Source organism: Apodemus sylvaticus, chromosome 18 (genome assembly GCF_947179515.1).
Source record: "Apodemus sylvaticus chromosome 18, mApoSyl1.1, whole genome shotgun sequence".
NCBI lineage: Eukaryota > Metazoa > Chordata > Mammalia > Rodentia > Muridae > Apodemus > Apodemus sylvaticus.
This window is the reverse complement of record NC_067489.1, coordinates 69,377,422-69,399,470: the sequence shown is the minus strand read 5'-3', so window position 1 is coordinate 69,399,470 and position 22,049 is coordinate 69,377,422. Positions and strand designations below refer to the sequence as shown.

The window sequence follows — 22,049 nt, the reverse complement described above, 5'->3', positions numbered from 1 at the left end:
TTCAGTCAAGTGAGGACCTGGGAGTTGTTCCGCCCACTTACGACCACAGAGGCCAGGTAGGAAGGCCCTGTCTCTCTGGGCTTCCATCCTGCAGGTCCCCCAGAACCTCCACTGTCCAGACTGTGAGCCAACCCTGGTGAGGCACTTACTCTTCAATGACTGTCAGGCCTCAGCACAGCCACGGGATCTGCAGAAGGGTGGGTGTGCTGAGGTAGGCACTCTTCTATTTTCAAACTGTTCTAACTCTGCCCCCAATGGCAGCTACCCTGCAGGCTGCTGAAGCCAGCTGGATCAGCATGGCTCCTCCACAGCCTGGGAAGGCGACCATGCAGCACATGGCTGCCTCCCTCAGTCAGCAGCCATGGCACTCAGTGCTTGTGCTGGGCCCCGGGGCAGACCCTCCAGGGCTGCCTTGGCAATAGCAGGGCAGTGCGTGTGCTGAGTGAGTGTGGGAGCTGGGGATTGCTTCGATGTCTTCTGGTCATCCTGTCTGCTAGCAAATGCCAGAATCTTCCTGAAACGGAACAAGTGCGTTCCTTTCTAAACTCTCCAGTGTACCCAGTGCATTATCTCTTTGCCACCATCGTGGGAACGGAATTAAAGTAGTTATATTCAGGGCAGAGGTGCTAACCACAGGCTCAGACAGCGATGCCATTCGACAATATGAAGTAACAAGGGGCTTGGGCAGAGACAGGACAGCCAGTACCAGGGCCCTGACCCACAGGTTCTGTCCTCCTCCTGGGACCTCACAGAAAGATTGAGAGCACGCAGGACTGGGCTGCTCACAATCCTAGGTATTCCCTGTGTCTGTGTCCTGCAGGCACAGTGACTGTGGGGAAGCCATGGCCACTCTGCATAGGCTGCACAGGTGGGGAGGGCTGTCTGCTCGAGGACAGTGACTTCTTGCTTCTGCTCCAGAAGGGGCGTCCAATTCAACACAAGGCTAGACCATTCCTGTGCAGAAGGGGCGTCCAATTCAACACAAGGCTAGACCATTCCTGTGCAGAAGGGGCGTCCAATTCAACACAAGGCTAGACCATTCCTGTGCAGCTTGGGTGACAGCTGCTCACTAACACAAGTTCACTCTCAGAGGCGCAGTGGGGAAGGGACAAAAAGCTGCCAGAACCTGACTCCTGTAGTACAACTGGCCTTGCAGACGGGGTAGATAGGTCATGAGTAGTTATAAAGATGATCATTAACTTAGGGAGAGGTTAAAGGTGACAGGCTGGTGAGTGGGTGTCACTGGGGCAGCGGGTAGGCTCTGCTGGGAGCCGCAGGGCAGTGCTGGCAGGAAGTGGCAGGGTGGGGCCCGCCAGGATCCCGCTATCTCAGGCAACCCAATCACTGACGCCCACACAGCCGTTTCCTGCGCTTAAAAAAATCTGTTTCTCTCTTTGCAAATCAACAACTTTTACCTAGAAACTTCAGCGGTGAGTTCTGACTGATCTTCATCTCTGTCCGTTGCAGAAAATACACCACTGTTTACCTGAGGGAGGTGGATGCTCATACCAACCGGCAGGGTTCAGGGCTGTTTTGCGTGTCTGAAAGCAATCAATTGCTTCAGTCCCAGACAGACACCTGCAGGTTATTCAATAACTTGATAGACTTTTCTAGAAAAGATCTCCAGACACGAGAATGTAGAACTTTCAAGACATCCAATTTCTGTGCACACCCCACACTAAGGCTCACACTCCGAAGCGCCAAGGAGAAAACTATACCCTTAGCATCCAGCTGCTAGCTACCTCAGCTGTCAGCAGCAGAGGCGACTGCCCAAAGGTAGGGAAGGAGACTCTGCGACCGACCACACTGATCTCTATACAGCAGAGTCTGAACTCCGAGACAGAACACAGCAGCAGAGTAGTGCATAACCACACACCCTCAGGATCTGCACTGACACTCATCCTGGGTGACAACTGTCAGGGGACCCAGGACTAGCTTTAAGTTTGACACCTTAAACACCAACACTTTCAACGGAAGACGTTTTTCTGAACTGTCACCTCATTCGGGTCAGGCCCAGGTGACACAGGCAGCTGTCGGGGGTGGACACACAATGCAATGCAGATCCCTCACAACATCACCGTGCAAGTGTTATTCTTACGAACCAGGGATGCCTGGGACAACTGCCTGGGCCTCCACATCCCCCAGCGCAGCCTGACTCAACACCTTAGTTGGATAGGTGTCCCAGAGCCCACTAGCCACTTTCAGGCAGGGGACCGAGCAGTATTTCAGGAGTCACTGTCCCAGGCAGGAAGGTAGTGGCCTGAGACCTATCTCACATGCAGTCTCCTGACTCCTGAGTTAGATAAAACATGCTTTCTCCATCAGAAGGTGGACCATTCGTGGGGGTCCTTGGACAGGCACCCCCACCTCCACCATCCCCTCCTAGTCATGTTAGGACTAGCCCACTGCAGAGCTCCACATCTGTCTGACATCCCAAGGGACTGAGTGATGGGGTGTGACCAGCTAAAGGAGGTTACTGCTGTATACTGGTCACGTGGCTTTCCCCAATGGAAAATAGGTGGGCAGAAATGTACCCATCCAAAAACAACGTATGATGGGGCAGGAGGATGGTTGAGTTCCCAGTCACCATAGAGACCTGTCTCAAACACCATAAAATAAGATAAAGTTCCCACTTGGCCTGGCTATGTCTTAGTGCCCCGGCCTCTGAGCAAGTGCAGCAGTGGAGCTGGCCAGTGTGCTGCCCATCACCTGGGTGAGTGGCTGTGGCATGACGATAAGGATGGGGCAGGGCAGGGCAGAGGAGGTGCATGGCTGTGCTCCAAATTCATGCATGAACCAGGGAGCTGGGACAAAGAGCCAAATGCTTTCCCATCAAACAAGGCTAATTCACAGGTCAGCTGAGGCAGGGGAGGGCCCTGAGCTAAGCACAGGTACCAGATGGCACCTGTATGGTTAGAGACTAAGGCGAGAGATCAACACAACAGCAGCACGGGGTGCTGGGCTGACATGCATCCACCACACAGCTGTACCTACCACCCAGCAGCATGTACACAGCCGCGCCTTTCTGTCCAGCTGCTTCTTCTGGGTGGAGTGAAACGAGAAATGCTTAGGCCCCAGAGGTGCTCTGATGCTGGGTTAGAATGTACAAAAGCCGTGATCCTCAGGATGCTAAACTGTCCTGGCTAGGTTTTCCTGATTGCTGATGTAAGAGCAAGTGGCAAGTAACAGAGACAAGTGCTTGGCACAGTAGGAAGCCAAGGCCAGGTGCAGATGCCATCTTCCCTGTGACTCTGGATGGCCCCATGCCCTCCTTCCTCTGTGGTAGGTGGGCATCGTGTTGCCTGCTCCGTGTATCTCATGGTCTCACTAGCAATGGAAGTGGTAACGGTTGCACCAGGCCTCCCGAGGTCACAATGGCTGTGGCGTACACCAGCTCTGCATCATTAAGGAGCCAGGTGCAGAGAGCCTCAGACAGGGCCGGCTGGTGGCCCTGGGGTCCCAATCCTGGACCTATTCTTGAGACACTTGGCTTTGCATTTTACAGGCTGTCCATACTCTCGAAATCTAGCATGAGAAGTAGACACACAGAAAGACACGGGAGGATGTGTGGGATGGTGGTGCCCACATTGCTGGTGTGTGTCCCCCGTGAGAGCACGTCTGTGGATACAAACAATGCAGGAGTGAGTGGACAGGTGTGTTTACAAGCATCTAAGTAAATGACTGCACATCTGACACAGGCAGTGTGGCACACTAGGGGAATGCACTCTCATTTGACACTCACACATTTGGCACCATGAACACATATGCAAAACATGTACATAGGTGCACACATGTTCAAGCCTTCACTTTCAAGGTCCATGTAAGCCTTGAGTGATGAAACACGCATGTGAGGGGCTGGAGAGACGGCTCAGTGGGTAAGAGCACTGACTGCTCTTCTAGAGTTTGTGAGTTCAATTCCCAGCAACCACATGGTGGCTCACAACCATCTGTAATGGGATCCGATGCCCTCTTCTGGTGTGTCTGAAGACAGCGACAGTGTACTTATATACATAAAATAAATAAATCTTGAGAGAGAGAGAAAAGAAGAAAAAAGGAAGGAAGAAATATGTTTGGTCCACCAGACACCAGTAGATGAATTATTAAAGGGGCTGGAGAAATAGCTCAGCAGTTAAGAGCACTGATTGCTCTTCCAGAGGTCCTGAGTTCAATTCTTAGCACCCACATGGTGGCTCACAACCATCTGTAATGGGATCTGATGCTTTCTTCTGTGTCTGAAGACAGCTATGGTGTACTCATATAAATAAAACAAATAACTATTTAAAAAAGGAACCGTGTGTGAACACACGTGTGTGAGAAGGCGTGAGGGTACACACTGCCTGTGAATGAGGGACGTGCTTTGTGGGCGTTGCCTGTGTGCATGCTTGTATTCTCCCTGGGCAGAGTGGCACTGTGGTGATGGAGTGCAGAGAGCCCTTCCCAGCAGAAGGGCTGGCTCCCTGGCACTTTGAGGTCAACATCTGCAAGAGTCCTTCAGGCTCTGCTGCTTCCCAGTACTGAACAGAGGGGTTACTCTAGTCTGCTGGCCAGACCCCCTTGGGACTCATCCGTAAGGAGGGCAGTGTGGGCACTGTCTGTGAGGAACACAGGTGGGCCCAGGTGGTAAGAGGGAGGAGAGACTCCTCAGGTCTCTTCCTTCTGTCCACCTCCTGCTGGCGGGCTCTACAGACAGTGGTAATCACATGGGCTCAGTGAGCTGGGGCAGGCTGGGTCCCTCCAAGGGGCCACCTGCTCTTATTAGGGGCTGGAAAGGAGATGTTGCACATCTGTGCCACTCGGATGTTCCTTCTTCACAGTGCTGGATATCAAAGTGAGGGCCTTGGGCACGCAAGACAATGCTCCACCACTGAGCCGGTGAGCTCCGTCTCTAGCTCTCAACAAACAAGTCACAAGTACTCAAAATCTGCTGGGGGTGGGGGGGCAATGGCCCTCTCTGGAAAGCAGGGCTCAGGATATTGAGCTTACAGGGAAGAGGGCAGGAAGCCCTCGGGCAGCCTTGTCTCAAGCAGCTGAGTAGAGTAATGGAAAGTCAGGCCACCCTGCTCATCCAAAACATCCAAGGCAGCCACACCTTACCCGAGCGCCCAGCCAGCTAAGGGCACCCTGAGCCCCTGCTGTAACCACCCTAGGCCCGCCCTGAGCTCCCATGAAAAAGGCACGAGGCCGAGGCTGCCAGCCTGACGCTGAGGGGCCATGCGGATGGGAGAGCCCTGAAGAGGACCCCGAATGGGGATCCGTGTGTGGACACCATCACAGCCTGGACCACGGGACAGGGAAGCAGCACAGCACACGGCGCTGAGGGGGCAGAGGGGCAACTTGGCAGACGGGAGACGTCCTGCCCTGGGGTCTGCTCTACTCTGGGCTGCTCAGTGGAGGGGCCCTGTGCCCGCCGCCCTGTCCCCGCTGGCGGGTGCCGCGAGAGGAAGCGTACTGACCGCTGGGCGGTTTGGGCCGTGGAGGAGCGGGCTTCTTCGGAGGCAGAGCAGGAGTGTCCTGTTTACTTTTAAAGGGGTCATCTGAGAATCCTGTGCCTCCCAAGGAGGAGGAGAAGGGGCCAGAAGGTGGGGGCTGTAAGAGAGGACACGAAAGAGGCAAAAATAGACATTAAAAAGAAGGCACCGAGCAAATGCTCCCGCACCAAGAGCCCTGGCAAGACCCAGGTCCTCTCAAGTCCCTGCTTTCCTTTACCCTCAAAGCCAAGCCCTCTGTATGAGAGGAAGGCTGCAGTACAAGCGGCAGAGGGGAACCCTGCTCTCCAGTGGCCTCTCACTACACTATGAGTTTTTCCCAACGCAACACTGCACATGGGTCCCTGGGACTTCTGGTCATGACCAGAAACATGCATGGTCTCAGCCTCTGCTGGGCTGGTGCTGGAACACACCCTTGCTAGCCCCACCCCCACCAGGCTGGCATGTCTGCTCCAATGGCTGCCCACGCCTATCTGCTGGCATAGCCAATACTATCTTCACCCACTCTTGGTAGCCATGTCAGCTTGTTTCTCTTATGCAGTGCTCAGTTTAACTAGCACTGTTTATTCCTCTGCCTGAAATAAGACAGTCGCCATCAGATGGTGAGTAGGTGGGGGACCGTGTGGACCGGCAGGTAGACAACAGGTAACGGGTAGATAGATGGGTAGGGGACAGCTACGTGGATGACTAGATAAACATGTGGGAAGGTACACAGATGACGGGACAGACTGATGCAGATGGATGGATGGATGGTACAATGAGTAACTTAAACCTTCAACTTGACACAATCTACCATCACCAGGGAAGAAAGTCTCAACTCAAAGTCTAGATAAGGTTGGCCTGTAGGCGCGGAGGAGAGGACTGTCTTGATTACAGTAGCTGAGGTGGTAAGACCCGCCCCTGTGGGTGGCACCACTGCTCAAGTAGGGAATCCTGAAAGGGCGAGAACTAAGCACAAATATCCTCGTGCTTATTCCCTGCTCTTCAACAGTCGAGAGCGCCCTACCCTACTGTCCACACAGTGATGGGCTAATCTGCCCCTCTCCCTTAAAGTTGCTTCTGACAGGATATTTTATTAGAGCAACGTGAGAGAAACTAGGGCACCTGGCTGGAATAACGAGCAGACTGACAGTGGGCAGACTGATGAATGGACTGACGGATGGCGGAAGTACAGAAGGACGGGTTACGAGAAGGGGGGGACAGGTGGTGTGAGGTAGAGTGAGCAGCCGGGTGAGTCAACAGGACAACCGGCACTACAGGGCTGATACAACAACACTTTCCAAGCACTCTACAAGGCACACAGGGTCCCATCCTTGTGTGGCTAAGTCTTGTGGCCTGAACCCATCGCCTCAAACAAGCAAACGAACACATAAATAAGGCTTGGCACGACAACCCATGGAGCTCCGAGAGCAGCCCCGAGGACTCAGCCACGTCCTAGAGAGCCATGGGTAGTTAGCAGCTAGAGCCCGCGCTGGCTGAGCCCCGCCTGTTGGTCATCACTGTCTTGGCACCGTCTCAGTGGTGGGCCTGGGCCTCCTCCTGTGGCACAGGCCTCTTCCACTCACGGTTCAGGGTCAGTGCTCAACTGTGGCTGGCAGGGCTGGCAGCATTACAGGGTGCAGTGCCTCGGACCAATGGGGGACACAGCCTTGACAGACTAGTGGACGAACCACACAAGCTCAACTGAGGTGCTCACAGGAAAGAGCTGGTTCCTTCCATATGAAAGGGTAACTGCTGTGTGCGGAGGGTAGGTAAGAAACACTGCTTTCTTGTGTTGGGTGGTCCTGGAGTTTCCTGACACTCCTGCCTCAGTCTCTTGGGAGCTAGAATAGGCAGGCGTTACCACAACTGGTGGTGAGAGAGCAAATAGGGAAGAGATGCTGCTAAGCCTGCTAACCTGAGCTTAATCGCTGGACCTGTGCGGTACAAAGATTACTCCCGTAATCACATATGCATATGGACATTCAACACACAAATAAAATACAGTTTAAAAGAATTAAAGTGAGACTTCGAGCACTGGCTGCTCTTGCAGGGTCTTGGGTTTGGTTTCCAGCAGTCGTATGGCAGCTCAGAAATGTGTGTAGCTGCAGCCCCAGGGATCTTATTCCTTCTTTTGAGCTCTAGCCCAGGCATATGTGCAAGCAGAACATTGATTTTTATGTCAACTAGACACAAGGTAAAGTCATGTGAGAGGAGAGGGAGCCTCAGTTAAGAAAATGCCTCCATCTGGGCAGTGGTGGTGTGTGCCTTTAATCCTAGTGCTCTGAGTTTGAGGCCAGCCTGGGCTACAGTGCAAGTTCCAAGACAGCCAGAGCTACAAAGAAACCCTGTCTTGACAGACAGACAGACAGACAATGCCTCCATAAGATTGGGCTGCAGATAAATCTGTAGAATACTTTATTACTAATTGATAAGGGAGAGCCCAGCCCGTTTTGGGTGGGGCCATTCTTGGGCTGGTGGTCCTGGGTCCTATAAGAAAGCAGGCTGAGCAGGCCATGGGGAGCAAGCCAGTAGGCAGCACCCTCCCCTCCATGGCCTCCACATCAGCTCTGCCTCAGGTCCTGCCCTGTGTGAGCTCCTGTCCTGACTTCCTTTGATGATGAACTGCAACATGGAAGTGTAAGTCAAATAAACCCTTTCCTCCCCACCTTTCTTTGGTCATGGTGTTTCATCCCAGCAATGGTAACACTAAGATAGCCCTTTCTCAAAAAGAGTGAAATGTTTAATAAAGTGGACAAGAGCAAACAAACAAACAAGATAAAGAGCACAGTGCGCATCACACACACCCAGTATTGCCGGGCACGAAGGCACAGCTGCCATCCCGGTGTGTCTACAAGCACTGGGCAGAAGCGAGAACAAAAATGACAGGAGATTTCAGGAGCCCAGACAGTGAGAGGGCTTGGTGCTTTCTGTTTCCTCCCCACAGGGCAGGCCAAGGACAGACAGCAAGCCAGAGAACCCAGGACCCATGGCAGACTCGGACTGAGGGGAGAGCGTGACTCAGCCAGAGAAGCAGCCCGGCTCCAGCCACGCATGACCCCGCTTTACACACAGGCAAACCGAGGCACAGAAGTCAATGTGGCTTGCCCAGACTACACCACGGATCAGTGTTGACCCAGTACACCTTGTCCACTATCTAGGCCTAGGCTCCCTGGCACTGTCTGAAGGGTAGGCATAGGGTCACAACATGGAAAAGTAGCCCTGCCCTCGAAAAGTAGCCCGGCCCTCAGTCTGGAGGTGACACATGGCTTCAGGGGAGAAATAGCCAGGAGGGTGCACAGAGAGAGAGTAGTTTCTCCAAGAGAGTAGGGTTCTGGGCTGGAGACATAGCCAATGGGTAAAATACCTGAGCACCCTTGGGAAAAGCCAGGTGCTGCTGCATCTGTGGTCTGTCTAGCCCTAGAGGCAGGGGGCGGAGACAGGAGCCCCCAGGACTTGCTGGCCAGTTTAGCTGAAGCTGTGAGCTACAGGTTCAGTGAGAACCACCTCAAACAGGAAGAGTAAGGAAGACATCTTGCACGCACGCATCGTCATGTGCACATATACACCCACCCAAGGAAACAGGGCTGTAAGCTCCAGGTTTACTTCCTAACTAGCTGCCAGCCCCCAATCGCTGTTCCCTGCAGCTGGGAGCTTCACGCAGGAAGGCCTGGCTGGCTGGAGGGCGGGCGGCAGTGCAGGGAGGGGCAGACAATACTCTGTCAAGAATACTCTCAAGTCTTTTTTTTTTTTTAAATTTTTAATTTTTTGGTTTTCTGAGACAGGGTTTCTCTGTGTAGCCTTGGAGGTCCTAGAACTCACAGTGTAGACCAGGCTGGCCTCGAATGCCTCTGCCTCCCAAGTGCTGGGATTAAAGGCGTGTGCCACCACTGCCGGGCTTCAAGTCTCTATACACAAATGGCAGTCTTAATTCAAAACGTGTCCATAAAAGTTTCCAGAGCATCAGCCTGGGCAGGCTGCAGAGCACTGTGGTCAGAGGTGAGCTGGTCACTCAACCTGACTGAAATCCCAGCCCAAGCCCCTGTGATAGAGATGCGAGTCCTTCACCGTCTGGAATGTCCCAGAAAGGAAGCGTTAGGCAAAGGACGTGAGCAGCCCAGATGGCACACTGAATACAGTTGTCCCACCCTGTCACGTCTCCACCACGCTGAGAACATGAAGAGGAAAAAGTTCCAGAAAAACAGTTCTTGAGTCTGAAATAACTTTTACTGCATGCAGCAATGCTGTAACTGTTCCACTTGCCAACTGTGTCTTGTCTATTGGTCGCTTTTCCACAAGTGCAGAGGGGACAGCAAACACAGGGTTCAGGCAGCCCCTGGGGAAGGGCTCCAAGAGGACACTTTTGTGTATCAGGAGGCTCGTGGGCAGGGTCCCTCCCACCTCTTTCTGAAGCCTGTGTCTACAGACCCTCAGCTCCTCCTGCCTCGGGGACTGGGAGGAGGCAAAACAGGCCATCTACAGGTTAGTGGTTTGTTTGTTTGTTTGATTGTTTGTTTTGAGAGAGGGTCTTGCCAAAAACCTGAGGCTGCCCTCAAACACTGTTACTCCAGCCTCCAGACAAGACCCAGCATGAGAGAGCTGTGCACTAGCCACTCACTTCTGACGCTGGGAGACGGCTCAGTATACTTGCAAGCAGGCCTAGTGACCTGAATCTGATCCCTGGGTTCACATGAAAAAAAAATTGACTCAAGCTTGGCACATGGATGCCATGACACCCTGCCCCCAAAGAAATGCAAATTAATAAAGAAAACGAAAAGGCACTTGTTAGCTGAAGGCGCGTGAGTGCTCAAGCCTGTGTGCACTCGGTCCTGACTCTGCGGTCTGAAATCCAGAAGCCTGAAGAAAAGGCTGCAGACAGATGAGCTTTTCTGGTCCTGGGATGTCTCCTGGGTATGAGCTATGTGCTGGGACAGGTGGATGAGGGCCTGAGAAGTCTACTTTCTAATCCACACAGGACCCAGTGCTGCTTGACTCTCCAGGTAGCTGCAATGTCCCAGGTACGACAGATGTGTCACCTCCCGAAGGGGCTTAAGCCCACCAAATTACCTGTTACCTTCAAGGGGACAGGTTTAACTGTGTCAGCCTGGCTCCCCTCATAGGGCTCTGCTCTGTCCAGTGCTACAATGCCCAGGCAATTTTCCACTCCATCCAATTTTATTTCATTATTCTCTCTCTCTCTCTCTCTCTCTCTCTCTCTCTCTCTCTCTCTCTCTCTCTCTCTCTCTCTCTCTTTTGGAAATGTCTCACTGTGTATCCTTGGATGGTCTAAATTCATTATGTAGACCAGGCTAGCCTTGAACTCACAGAGATCCATCTGCCTCTGCCTCCCAAGTACTGAGATTAAAGGTGTGTGCCACCAGGCCCCCTGTACCCTGTTTTGACAATCTTAGGCTTCTCATCTTTGGAATCTGGCTCTTTCCTAGTCAGGAACTGGACGCAAAGCTGCTGGTTTTAAAAGCGTTCTCACGGGGCCTGGGAGCTGGAGAACAAGGGATGCTTCCACTGACAGCAAGGACGCGGAAGCAGGAATGAGCTATAATAACCACTGCACTGCCTCAAGCTCCTGTCACTGTAGGTTGTTCACTGTTCTCAAGAGCAGTATTGAGGAACAGGCAGAAAGGATGGGGCGTAGAGCCCCTGCTCAGCAAACAGGGGGACCCCGTGCTCCATCAGCATCAATGCAAAGACTTTTAAAGAAGAAAATGGAAAACAACAACAAGCAACAAACCAAACCACACTATGGCTGAAAGTCGCTGAAAACAGGCTGCACCCACCTACTACTGCACAGGTGGCCTTTCTTCTGGGTGCGGGTGGAGGGAGGGCGAGAAGGCAGATTTCCATTCTCCAGTGCTCTGAGAACAGACTTCAGGGAACTCACGCACTCTGATCTCCTCTCTGGCTGCAGTGCTGGGATGAACCCAGGGCCTGATCTTGTTCTGCAGGCTTGAGCTGCTGGCCGCGCCTGCTGCCACGGAACTCAGTTTTGTTATTTTGTCTTTTTTTTTTTTTTTTTTAAACAGAGCTGAGAACCGAACCCAGGGACTTGCTAGGCAAGCGCTCTAGCACTGAGCTAAATCCCCAACCCCCGGGAAACTCATTGTTAAAGCAAACAAATGCCACCGATGCCAGCGAGTGCCTAGAATATTCAGCGGGAACCTCTGCTGGCTGGCTGTATGTCAGATGACACAAGTTCAAGTCATCATCTTCAAGGAGGGAGTCTCAGCTGAGGAAATGGGTCCACAATAGCATTCTCTCACTTAGTGAATGATGGGGAGAGCCCAGCCCTCAGTGGGTGGTGCCATCCCTGAGCGGATGGTCCTGGCATCTGTGAGAAAGCAGGGTGCGCAGGCAAGCCATGGGAACAAGGCAGTAAGCACCCTCCTCCACGCCTCTGCGTCAGCTCCTGCCTCAGGTGCCAGCCCTGTGCGAGCTCCTGTCCTTCCCTCAGTGACGAACAGTGATATGGAATTTCACTGCAGCAATGGTAACCCTAGGACAGACTCTACTACTGGTGAGATGCCTGCTGGAACCAGCCTGCTGCCCCCGTCCTCAGCACAGATGTGCAGAACTAGGACACTCTGATTCGACGGCTGAGGAAGAGCACATATTGCTGCCCCACCCTGCTCAGGTGCGGAAGGGTTGGTGGTGATGGTTAAAAAAAGAAAAAAAGAAAGCTAAGAGGAAAAAAACCCTTGCCACTCTACTTTCATTTCCCTTCAAATTTATTTATACCAGGTGTTGTTCTTGAAAACTAGCAAGGTAACCAGAGAGGAAAATCAGTAGTGGCTGGGGGCAGGGCAGGCACAGTCCTTAAAAGTGTCAGGAAGTCAAGAAGCCCCAGGATGGTGCAAATACTGTATGTGCCGGACAAGATCTTCCGCAGCCCTGCTTAACTCTGCCCTGGCCTAGAGCCAAGAACAGGCAGTGGGCCTGGCTTTCCTATCCTTGCCAGGGAGGGGCCTGGGAGTGAGAGGACACACAGCAGCGTAGGCTTGTAGTCCTTAGGAGAAGGGGCCTGTGCAACTGGAGAGCAGCTGGGCAGAGACCCAGGGAAGGACTAGGTAGGGTTGGCAGCTGGCACATTCTCAGCCTCGGATCTCAATACGTCAGGTGGACAGCAGCCCAGGCCCCGCCACACAGCCATGTACGTGACCACTCACCAACACTGTGAACTTACTAACATTTTTACACATGTGTGATGTATTCCCATAGCCCTGACATTCCCTCCAACTCCCAAGGAACCCTTTCTTCCCAAGTAGTCCCCCTCCCAGGTCTTTGGTATCGGGGTTCTTTTTGTGCCTCTTGAGCCTGACAGAGCAGCTTGCAGGCATATAACCCAGCAGCCAGTGGCCACAGCCGAGTGGAGAAAACTCCTTCTCCAGCAGAACCTACAACTTCACACACCTTGTACATTTGGCCAGGCCTCTGCTGGGGCTGACAGTGAGCAGGGACAGGTTCCAAGCCTAGAGAGCAGAAAGGAGCCCGCCCACTGAAGACTGCTTGAGACACACTTGATCACCAGTCCTTGTAGGCTGCTGCCCCCATGTGGCTGGCATGTCCTGCTGCCACTGGCTGCCTCTGCCTCTCCAATCAGGGTGCTGCCTAGGTATGGTGCTGGCTGCCCCTGGATCTGCATGCACAGGGCTCCTGTAGAAGCCTTGCCTCCCATGCCTCTGTGTTTGTTTGTCACTGTGCTGAAAACCTGCAGCATGCCAAGGGTTGCTTCTGTTGCCGGCCGTTAGCACCTGAAAACTCCTGGGCATCTGAGACACCAGTAAAGAGGGCTTGGCAAGGGCAGGGACCCCAGGACTGGGCGCTGGCTACCACTTCTGCTTAGTCTCCATCTCTTGGGGTCCCACACCTGAATTCATTCAAGCACCCTCACACTGAAGAGGGAAAACACTGCGTCTGTACTGAGTGCACACAGGCAACTTCTTTCAGTCTGACTACGATGGAGATGATGCATGCAAGCACTCACATCCTGCAAGCCACCTGAAGCCACCCAGAAGTGGTGTGTCAACAGTGAACTGAGTCATGTCACAGGAGGGATGCCAGAAGGATTCTGATGTCCCCTGGGACATCATGCGACCTATCTTTATGGATACCAAGGGACGCCAGCACCCTTGGAACTCCCTCCCACTGCCTCCTTCAAGGGACAGGACTGCTGCCCTATGACTCCCTCACCCACATGGCCCCAGCAGTAGGAGGATGGACTCTGCTCGGGAAACCACGGCCCATAAGGAGCATTGCAAGGCAGAACACACTGCTCTAAGGGTGGACCTTCCCTTGCCAAGTGGGAAGCAGAGTAGACAAGGTGCTCGGTCAGGCAAGCATGGGCCGAGACGCGACTGCCCTTAAATACTTTGCTGCCATAGGCTGGCTTAACCTTTTTATTCATTGCCAAAGATGACACCAACATACATCAAACCAACTGACACAGTGCACCTGCATGCTGGGCCAGGATCTGTGAGTTAGTCCCTCTCACCAAGACCAGGTTAGCACGGTCTTGATAAGGATGAATCTTCCTGCTTTCTTCTCCGACACGTCTGTCTCCCTGTGGAGCCCAGGTTGGCCTCCAAGTCACAGCAGTCCTCCCACCTGAGCCTCCCTAGTACTAGAGGAAGGCCTGCACCCCACCAGTTCATTTGGGGTGCTACCTGCCAGCTGACTTCTTGCAGAGCTCAAGATGCGGCTCTCTAACCACGCCCCTGTCAATGAGTGGAGCCAGCCACGGTGTATTCCAGAACCAGAGCAGACAAGGAAGCTTTCAGACCTCCTGCTCAAGGCGGCGCTGCGGCCTTGGACCTTGAGCAGCGCAGGCTGTCTTCGTGTACATATTTATTCACACTTGTTCTGAGCTCACCATCCAATACCCTCAAGAATTTAGTTCGTAGAGGCTTCAGGCATTTGTAGTCAACTTTATCCAGATGCCTCAAGCCTGAGGCCTGTTGTCCCGGCCTCCTGGGACCAACGTGTCTAGCTCTTCCTTCCCTAGGGCCTTGGCAGACAGAAAAGTATGCTTGGACACAGAGGGACCAACTTCATGCCTCAGAGCTGACCCTTGTGTGATGCCAGGGAGAGTGAGATAGGCAATGGCTGACAGCACCCGGGGACATGGATACAGCAGCGCTCAAGACTGTGACAAGTGGCGGGCCACACAAGCAGCATGTGGACACAGGCCATGGCTAGGCCTTCTGGGGAGGGGCCTTACCTTGGACATCTGACTGAAGTCAGCGAAGCCCTCGGCACTGCTGAAGGAGCTGCTTCCAAAGGGGTCTAGTGTTCCAAAGGGATCTGTGAGTGGCACCAACATAGCTGGGGTTACGGTCTGAGCAACGTGACCTAAAGCCAAGGGCAATCCTGGGGCTTGCCCTTGGAAACCCTAGAAGTAAGAGACTCAGGGCTGTGACTATTTCTGGGAAGATGGCTCCTATGAGGCCAGTGGATCACAGTGGGTAAAAGACAGATTGGTTTCTGCCTGAACCTGCCGTCCCACCAGTCCCACCAGTCTAAGAGAAGCAGAGGAGATGGAGACATAAGACATTTGAGCATGGCCATTTATGTGTGTGGGGGCCGTCTGCTGGGAGAGCTCCCCTACTCCCCTTTTCACATAAGGCCTCACTCTATAGAGAGCCCAGGCTTATCTGGAACTCAGAGACACCCCTGCTTCTAACCCCATAGTAGTAGGATTATTAAAGGTGTGTACTAGCATGCCTGGTTCTGTTTTGAAACTAGTGATCCTCAGTTGCTCTGTGCTGGGAATATGTGGGTGCCACCATGCTTGGAAAACTGTGGACTGTCCCCATTAAGAACACTGAGTCCCCACAGCACTGGTGTTAACAGGGAAATGCCTACATCTGGAAGAAAGGCAGATCATGCTGAAAAAGACAGTCCTGTGATGGGGGAGGAGGGCATTTACTTTGGCCCAAGAGTCTCAGGCAAGGACCTAAAAGTTCCACTCAAGGGCACACTTATCTGGGGACTGATGGCATCACTGAGGTGTGGCGTGTGGTCAGGAGGGCAGGGGCGTCAAGTCTCTCTCACCTGAACCTTTCGAGGAGATGCTGGAGGATGAGAAGGGATCACTGGACTCAAATGGGTCGAGCTGAGGGAGGAGAGAAGAAAAGTTTATTCTGCCATCTAGCTTCCCGGCCATACTTTCCCTAACAGTTTTAAATGCCATAAACAATATTGCCCCTCAGGGAGGGTGGGGGACTAAACAAACCTGGGCAGCGGAGTGTAATCCTCAGCAGATGCCCTGCTGCAGGCAACACTGATGGAGTCTACAGTCCCCACAGATTACCAAATGACATACAGGCTTGAGAAGCGAGCTGGACATAGATAGCACTAAGATTTGGCAGATGGGGATAAGGGTGGAGCCTCTGCCTAGGATTCCCAGGTGAGGGCTTGGGAGCATCGTTCAATAAAGTAGGGAAAAGTCTGTTTTCCAAGAGAATCAGAAATGATACATGCTTGGCCAATTCTAAGAGCACATAATTAGCGGGGCGGTGGTGGCGCACGCCTGTAATCCCAGCACTTGGGAAGCAGAGGCAGGCGGATTTCTGAGTTCAAGGCCAGCCTGGTCTACAGAGTGAGTTCCAGGACAGCCAGGGCTACACAGAGAAACCCTGTCTTGAAAAAAAACAAATCCAAAAAAAAAAAAAAAAAAAAAAAAGAGCACATAACAGGCTTGGAAGCACGACCCTTTAATCATTAGCACTGGGGAGGCAGAGAGGCAGGCAGATGTCTGAGTTTGAGTCCAGTTTAGTTTACAGAGGAAGTTTCAGGACAGCCAGGCTCCAAGGAAAACCCTGCCCCCAAAAGCCAAAAATAAGCAAGCAAACAAACAAATAATAAAAATTATAAGAATACCCAACTCTTTTAAACTTACAGCTGTCACCCCAGCACACAGGGCAGCGGCAGAAGGATGCTGGCAACTCTGAAGCCCGCTGGGACTATGCAGAGAGACTACCACGGAGTCACACGCCAGCCTGGGCTACAGAGTGCCTGTCTCAAAAACAAAGTTGTGAGCTGGAACTCAGTGGTTACAAGCACTGGTTGGCCTTCCTGATGGCTCACAACTACATATAACTGAGGGTGGGTCAGGGATCTAATGGCCTCTTCTGGCCTCCATAGGCACCAGGCACTCACGTGGTGCACACACAGACATAGAGGCAAACACTTTAACAAATAAAAACTTTAAAAAAAATCTTTAAAAGAAAATTCCAACAGAAATGCAGTTCTAGTTCATGCTTCATGTTCCAGCATGCTGGGCAGAGGGACAGCACTCCAGGATTGTGCGTGCATGGTGAACTAACTGGGGATGGTACTCCAGTCTGACCACGAAGGTCGTTTGTCTCTCTCCTGTGGGGTGAGTGTATAAGCAAAGGCCAGAGGGACCCGGTGTCCGATCATCACTCTCTGCCTTGCTCGTCTGAGGAAGGGGCGCCACTGAACATGTGGCTGGGCTGGCAGCCTGCAAACTCCCGTGTCCCCCTCTCTGCAGCTCACTAATAGGTTACAGCCGAGCATGTCCAAGAGCACAGGCAGTGTGCCTCACAGGTGCGGGGTCTGAAGGCCGGCAGTTTCCTTCCCTAGGGAGTTCTGAGCTGCTGAGCCTCACTCTAGGGCCACATCCCTGCCCTGTGGGTGGTTTTTTTTAAGACAGCATTTCACTATGTAACTCGACTACTTGCTATGAAGACTGAGGATGGCCTCAAACTGTTTCTTACATTCAGTATACATCATGAAGAGAAATTCGCACAGCATTCTGAGTGTAAGTGCGCCCTGCCATGTCTGACCACAGGAGGTCAGGCGTGGAACTTGGCATTTGTATCATGATATCAGGCCTGGCAAGGGCAGACCAGGTCCTGTGAAAGCTACACAAGGGGAAAGGCTAGCAGGCTCGGTCCCTCCTAGCCTTCTGGTCCTGTTTCTCTCCTCCGGCTTCTGCAGTGTTATATTCACACCAGAACCAGTGGCCACACTAGCCTCCATAACGCTAAATCACAATAAAGTTCTTTGCTTTATTAAGTCTCCAGCCTCACGAACTGTGTTAGAGTAACAGGTCATCCATCACCCTCTAAGTTATCTAACTCAAATCTAACAGAGACATGTACATGCACACACACATGTGCATACACACAGACACACCCACGCACACACATATACTTGCACACACAATATCAGGGATTTGTACTAAAAAGACCCCCAGAGCATAGCTAATGAGATGGCTTATTAAATAAACATGCTTGCCACCAAGCCTGAGCTCGAGCCCACGACTGTACTTGGTGGAAGGAAGGAAACATTGATGATGCTGCCCTCTGACATTAACTTGCTCTCCGGCACACACAGGCTGTAGACACTTCAGTGGTTAAAAAGACTTGATGCTCTTGCAGAGTTTAGTTCCCAACATCTGTGTCAGGCAAATCACAACAAACTAAACTTCTGCTTTAGAGGATCTGATGTCTTCTAGCCTCCCAGAGCACCTACACACATGTGGTGCACATAAATTCATGTAGGCATACACACAATAAAGCATACATACACGTATATGTATATTTATATATATATGTATATATATACACACATATATAAACAATGAAGTATATTTCTCTTTCATGTGTGTGTGTGTATATGCTTTAAGCTATAAAACAAAAAATAAATAACGATTTGAAAAACAGCCTATGTGACACAGAGCCTTACTGTGCTCCCAGGACAGCAGGCGTCGCTGCCATGCCCAGCTCCATGTGGCATTCTGCTACAGCTGCAGGAGACGGAGTAGAGCTCGGAGCAGAGAACCACAGCGCGGAGAGAGACTGGGAGGGAGAAGGTGCCCTGGCCTCACTTGGCACTGTGTACCCTGGCTCAGTGACAGTGCTGGGTGCCACCTTACCAGCCAGTAATGACACCAGGCTTGTGATGACAGCTCCGGTCAAGCCAGCCAGCCTCCCCGACACCAGGAGCCAATCCAAACACACCTCAGAGGCCCTGCAGAAATCACTCACCTTTGAAGGTAAGGAAGGGTTCTTTGTGAAGGGGTCTGAGGTAAACGGGTCATTCTTTGTCTGTTTCTTGAAGAAGTCGTCACTGGTTGAGCTGTGGAATGGGTCACTTTCTTTGAAAGGGTCCCCTCCAAATGGGTCTGGAATGAGAGGGCATAACTAGTGACCAATGACACCAGGGAGACAAAGAGATGGGCAACAAGGAGAGAGGGCTCAGGATGAGGCAGAAATTGTGGTGACTGTGTAGTCAGTTGTCCAGGAGTCAGAACAGGAACAATGGCCACAGGGCAATGGACTGCACTCCAGCCTTCCACAATTCTATACCTCTGTCAAAAGCATGACAAGGGCAAGAGGGATGGCAAAGTGGATATAAACATTTGCTGTAAAACCTGACAGCCTCACCCACATGGTGAAAGATAACTGACTCTTGTAAATTGCTCCCAACTTCCACACATGGGACACATAAACGTGCACACACATATTTATAGACATATACACATATACATGCTAATAATTAAAGTTTCTTGAGACATACCTCTGTCTACGGAGCTACTGAGTGCTGGGATTAAAACTGTCTGACACAAGCCCAGCATACCAACTTTTTAAAAGGAAAATTTTGTGGTGTATACATTATGCTCTATAATAAAACTGCATGTAGCCGGGTGGTGGTGGCACCCACCTTTAATCCCAGCACTTGGGAGGCAGAGGCAGGTGGATTTCTGAGTTCAAGGCCAGCCTGGACTACAGAGTGAGTTCTAGGACAGCCAGGGCTACACAGAGAAACCCTGTTTCAAAGGGGAAAAAAAGGGTATTAAAAACCACTGTGGGTTTCAAGGCAGGAACACTGCCTTCACCAGGCACTGGGCAGGGCAGAGGCTACTGTGACAGGTGAGGGTCTCTGTGGAGGCAAATATTCCAAATCTTTTGTTTCTGTGGTACTAGGGAACCCAGGCCTTTGGACATCCAAGGCCAGCCAAAACAGAAAACTAAAGGCCACAAAAATGGCCTGTGTCATGGCCTGGATCATGGCTGTCTTTTGCTATGGCATCACTGTCTGGGGCATGGGTGGTGGGGAGTCCCACCATGTGTGACAGTCACACCACATACTCAACAAAGACAGCTAGGGCACAAGTGACCCTGGCCCCAAATAAACAGGAGAGACTGTGGACGTTGTCAGGAAGAAGGAAGACGGCCTTACCTGTAGCTGCTGCCTGCTGCTCTGAGAAGGGATCGTTCTGGAAAGGGTCACCTGGAGCAAAGAGAGAAGCAGTCAGGTGAGGAGAGGGGGGATGGCAGACAGAGGCAGGCGTCTGCCGGCTCAGGGGAAACAACTGGTCTGTCTCCTTGCACTGGCCGCTGCTATAGCCTGGTCACGGTGAAAAGCGGCACCCCAGGCAGGCAGGCAGGCAGGCAGGCGGACAGTCACGGTGAGCTGGGATGCTTGGCTGGAGGCAGACAGAACTAGTCTTAGAGAACTCACTTTCCTTTCTCCACCCTGGATCCCCCACCTCCTCCTACCTTACTCAGTAAGAGGACAAAGACACAGTAGCTGTCCTGGTCATGTTGTGGTGACCTACAATGATGCCGAAGTCCTGGCTCTGTCCCTTAGACCTAAAATGCTATTATCAAAATCTAAAAGCTTCCCAGGGGAGCACTCAGGAGGAGAAGCAGGAGGATCGCTGAGTTCAAGGCCAGAGTGATCTACAGAGTGAGTTCTAGGACAGGCAGTGCTACACCATCTCAAAACAAAACAACCTCTGAAAGTTAAGGGGATGGAGAGGCGGCTCAGCTGTTAAGAGCACCTGCTGATTCTGCTAAGGACCTAGGTTCAATTCCCAGCACCCAGTTAAGAAACTGTCCATAACTCCAGCTCTGGTAGATCTGACACTCTCTTTTGCCCTCTGGGGGAACTGTACACAGATGATGCACGTGTACATGCAGACAAAACACTTATATGCATAAAAATATCTTAAAAAGAAACAACAGGCTTTTTCATGGGGACATAGGCTGGGTGTACCTTTAAACGGGTCAGCTCCTTTAAATGGGTCGGACTTGAAGGGGTCCTCAGCCTGGAAGGGGTCTGGATGCAGTTCCTGGGAGTTGTTGCTAAACAATAAGGCTTTGTTTTTGAAAGGATCATCCTAGGATGGTGAAGAAAGGACAGTGCTGAGTTACTTCTGGTTTAAGCCAAGGCAGGGCCCCACACCTAACTCAGATCTGTACTGGATGCAGTGTGGCCCAGAACAGAGGCCCTGAAAAGGAGGCACCCACATGGAGATTTTGGCTAAAAACAAGCCTGGACATTGGTCTACTTGCTAAGGTAAAAATGGAAACCAGGCATGGCACATGGAGACACTTCATCACAGTAACTTTTCAGTTAATCTAAAATGACTCTAATCAAGTCTCTGAGCAGAATGATAAATAGATGGAACCTACCCACCCGTGTGGTGAAATAATACTCAGCCCTGAAAAGGAAATTCCACTGTAAATGGAGAAGCCTTAAGGATGTACGGCTATGTGAGATAAGATGCCAGTGACAGCAATAGATGTGGTGTGCCAGTCATACCCTGAGGTCACACATCCACAGGGGCAGATTGATAAGGCCAGAGCCTAGCCCAGGGCCAGGAACAACCCCCACCCCCACAGTTCTATGAAAAGAAACAAGTGGGCCGTTTCCGCCAAGTGGGAAGTGGGGCTTGAGGTGACACTGGTGCAGTGGGAGCTAGTAAAGCATGCAAGACACTTTGCATGTTTGTAAAAAGGTTCTTAGTTCTAGAATAGATAAAGTGTGCTCAAAGTACTAGAATAAAACTTAGTTTTGAAGAGTGCTTTTCCATAGTGGGAATGACCTGAGGGGTGGGTGAGCCTCACAAAGGGGAGGCTGGGCCGAGAAATCAGGGATCTGCTCTGCTTAAGAGGCACAATCCTCCACAAAGCAGGACTATGCAACTGGAAATAGTTGTTTGGTTTTTAAATGGCAGGGGCTCAGTGATCAAGTCACGTCAAAGCTGGGCATCTGTGAAAGTCGACAAGGGTTCAGACAAATGACATGAATGCTCCAAAAAGCTACTGAACCCAAAGGTAGGTCCAAAATCCTAATGAGGTGCCAGCACCTGGGATAGAAATAAGCCCGGGGTGGGGGTATTAAGAGGAAGCCACCAGATGGGAACAGGAAGCACACTTGTTACCCTGGTTCTGGGAAGCCCAAGGCAGGAGGATCAATAGCTCCTGGCTAGCCTAGCCACACAGCAAGATTCATTCTTAGGAAATGAAAAAAAAGATTAAAAAAAAAAAAAAAGCAGTAGTCACTGACAGGCTGTGAGTAGGTGAAGAAGTGGGTGGGCCATCTTCTTACCTGGAACCATTCTTCAGAGCTTCTGGGCACAGGCCTTCCTAGGGAAGCCAGGCCTGGTGCTCAGGGAGGGCAAACACAGATGCAGCTAGCACAGCAGCTGCTGAGGACGCTTGGGTACTGCCAGCCCCGAGACCATACACCCTAGTGCAGCTGCTGGGGTCCAAGGACAGAGAGAACCTAAATGGGAGACTCCGCCGAAACAGA

The 22,049-nt window shown here is 51.9% G+C and overlaps 1 protein-coding gene across 11 annotated transcripts in view; it reads right to left on the bottom strand.

Annotated features, from left to right (window-relative positions):
• Eps15l1 (epidermal growth factor receptor pathway substrate 15 like 1) overlaps window positions 1-22,049 on the bottom strand; it is an 83,592-nt gene that overhangs the window by 11,161 nt on the left and 50,382 nt on the right. For 3 of the 11 annotated variants that reach the window (XM_052162748.1, XM_052162751.1, XM_052162755.1), the window contains exons 17-22: window positions 20,508-20,631; window positions 19,689-19,739; window positions 18,494-18,630; window positions 15,531-15,591; window positions 14,698-14,780; window positions 5,454-5,586 (exon numbers count right to left, since the gene is read on the bottom strand). In XM_052162748.1, the coding sequence (XP_052018708.1) occupies window positions 5,454-5,586; window positions 14,698-14,780; window positions 15,531-15,591; window positions 18,494-18,630; window positions 19,689-19,739; window positions 20,508-20,631 (589 nt within the window). Of the gene's footprint in view, window positions 1-5,453; window positions 5,587-11,260; window positions 11,452-14,697; window positions 14,781-15,530; window positions 15,592-18,493; window positions 18,631-19,688; window positions 19,740-20,507; window positions 20,632-22,049 lie in introns of all 11 variants that reach the window. The other 8 variants (XM_052162756.1, XM_052162758.1, XM_052162759.1 and 5 more) reach the window with 4 other exon arrangements.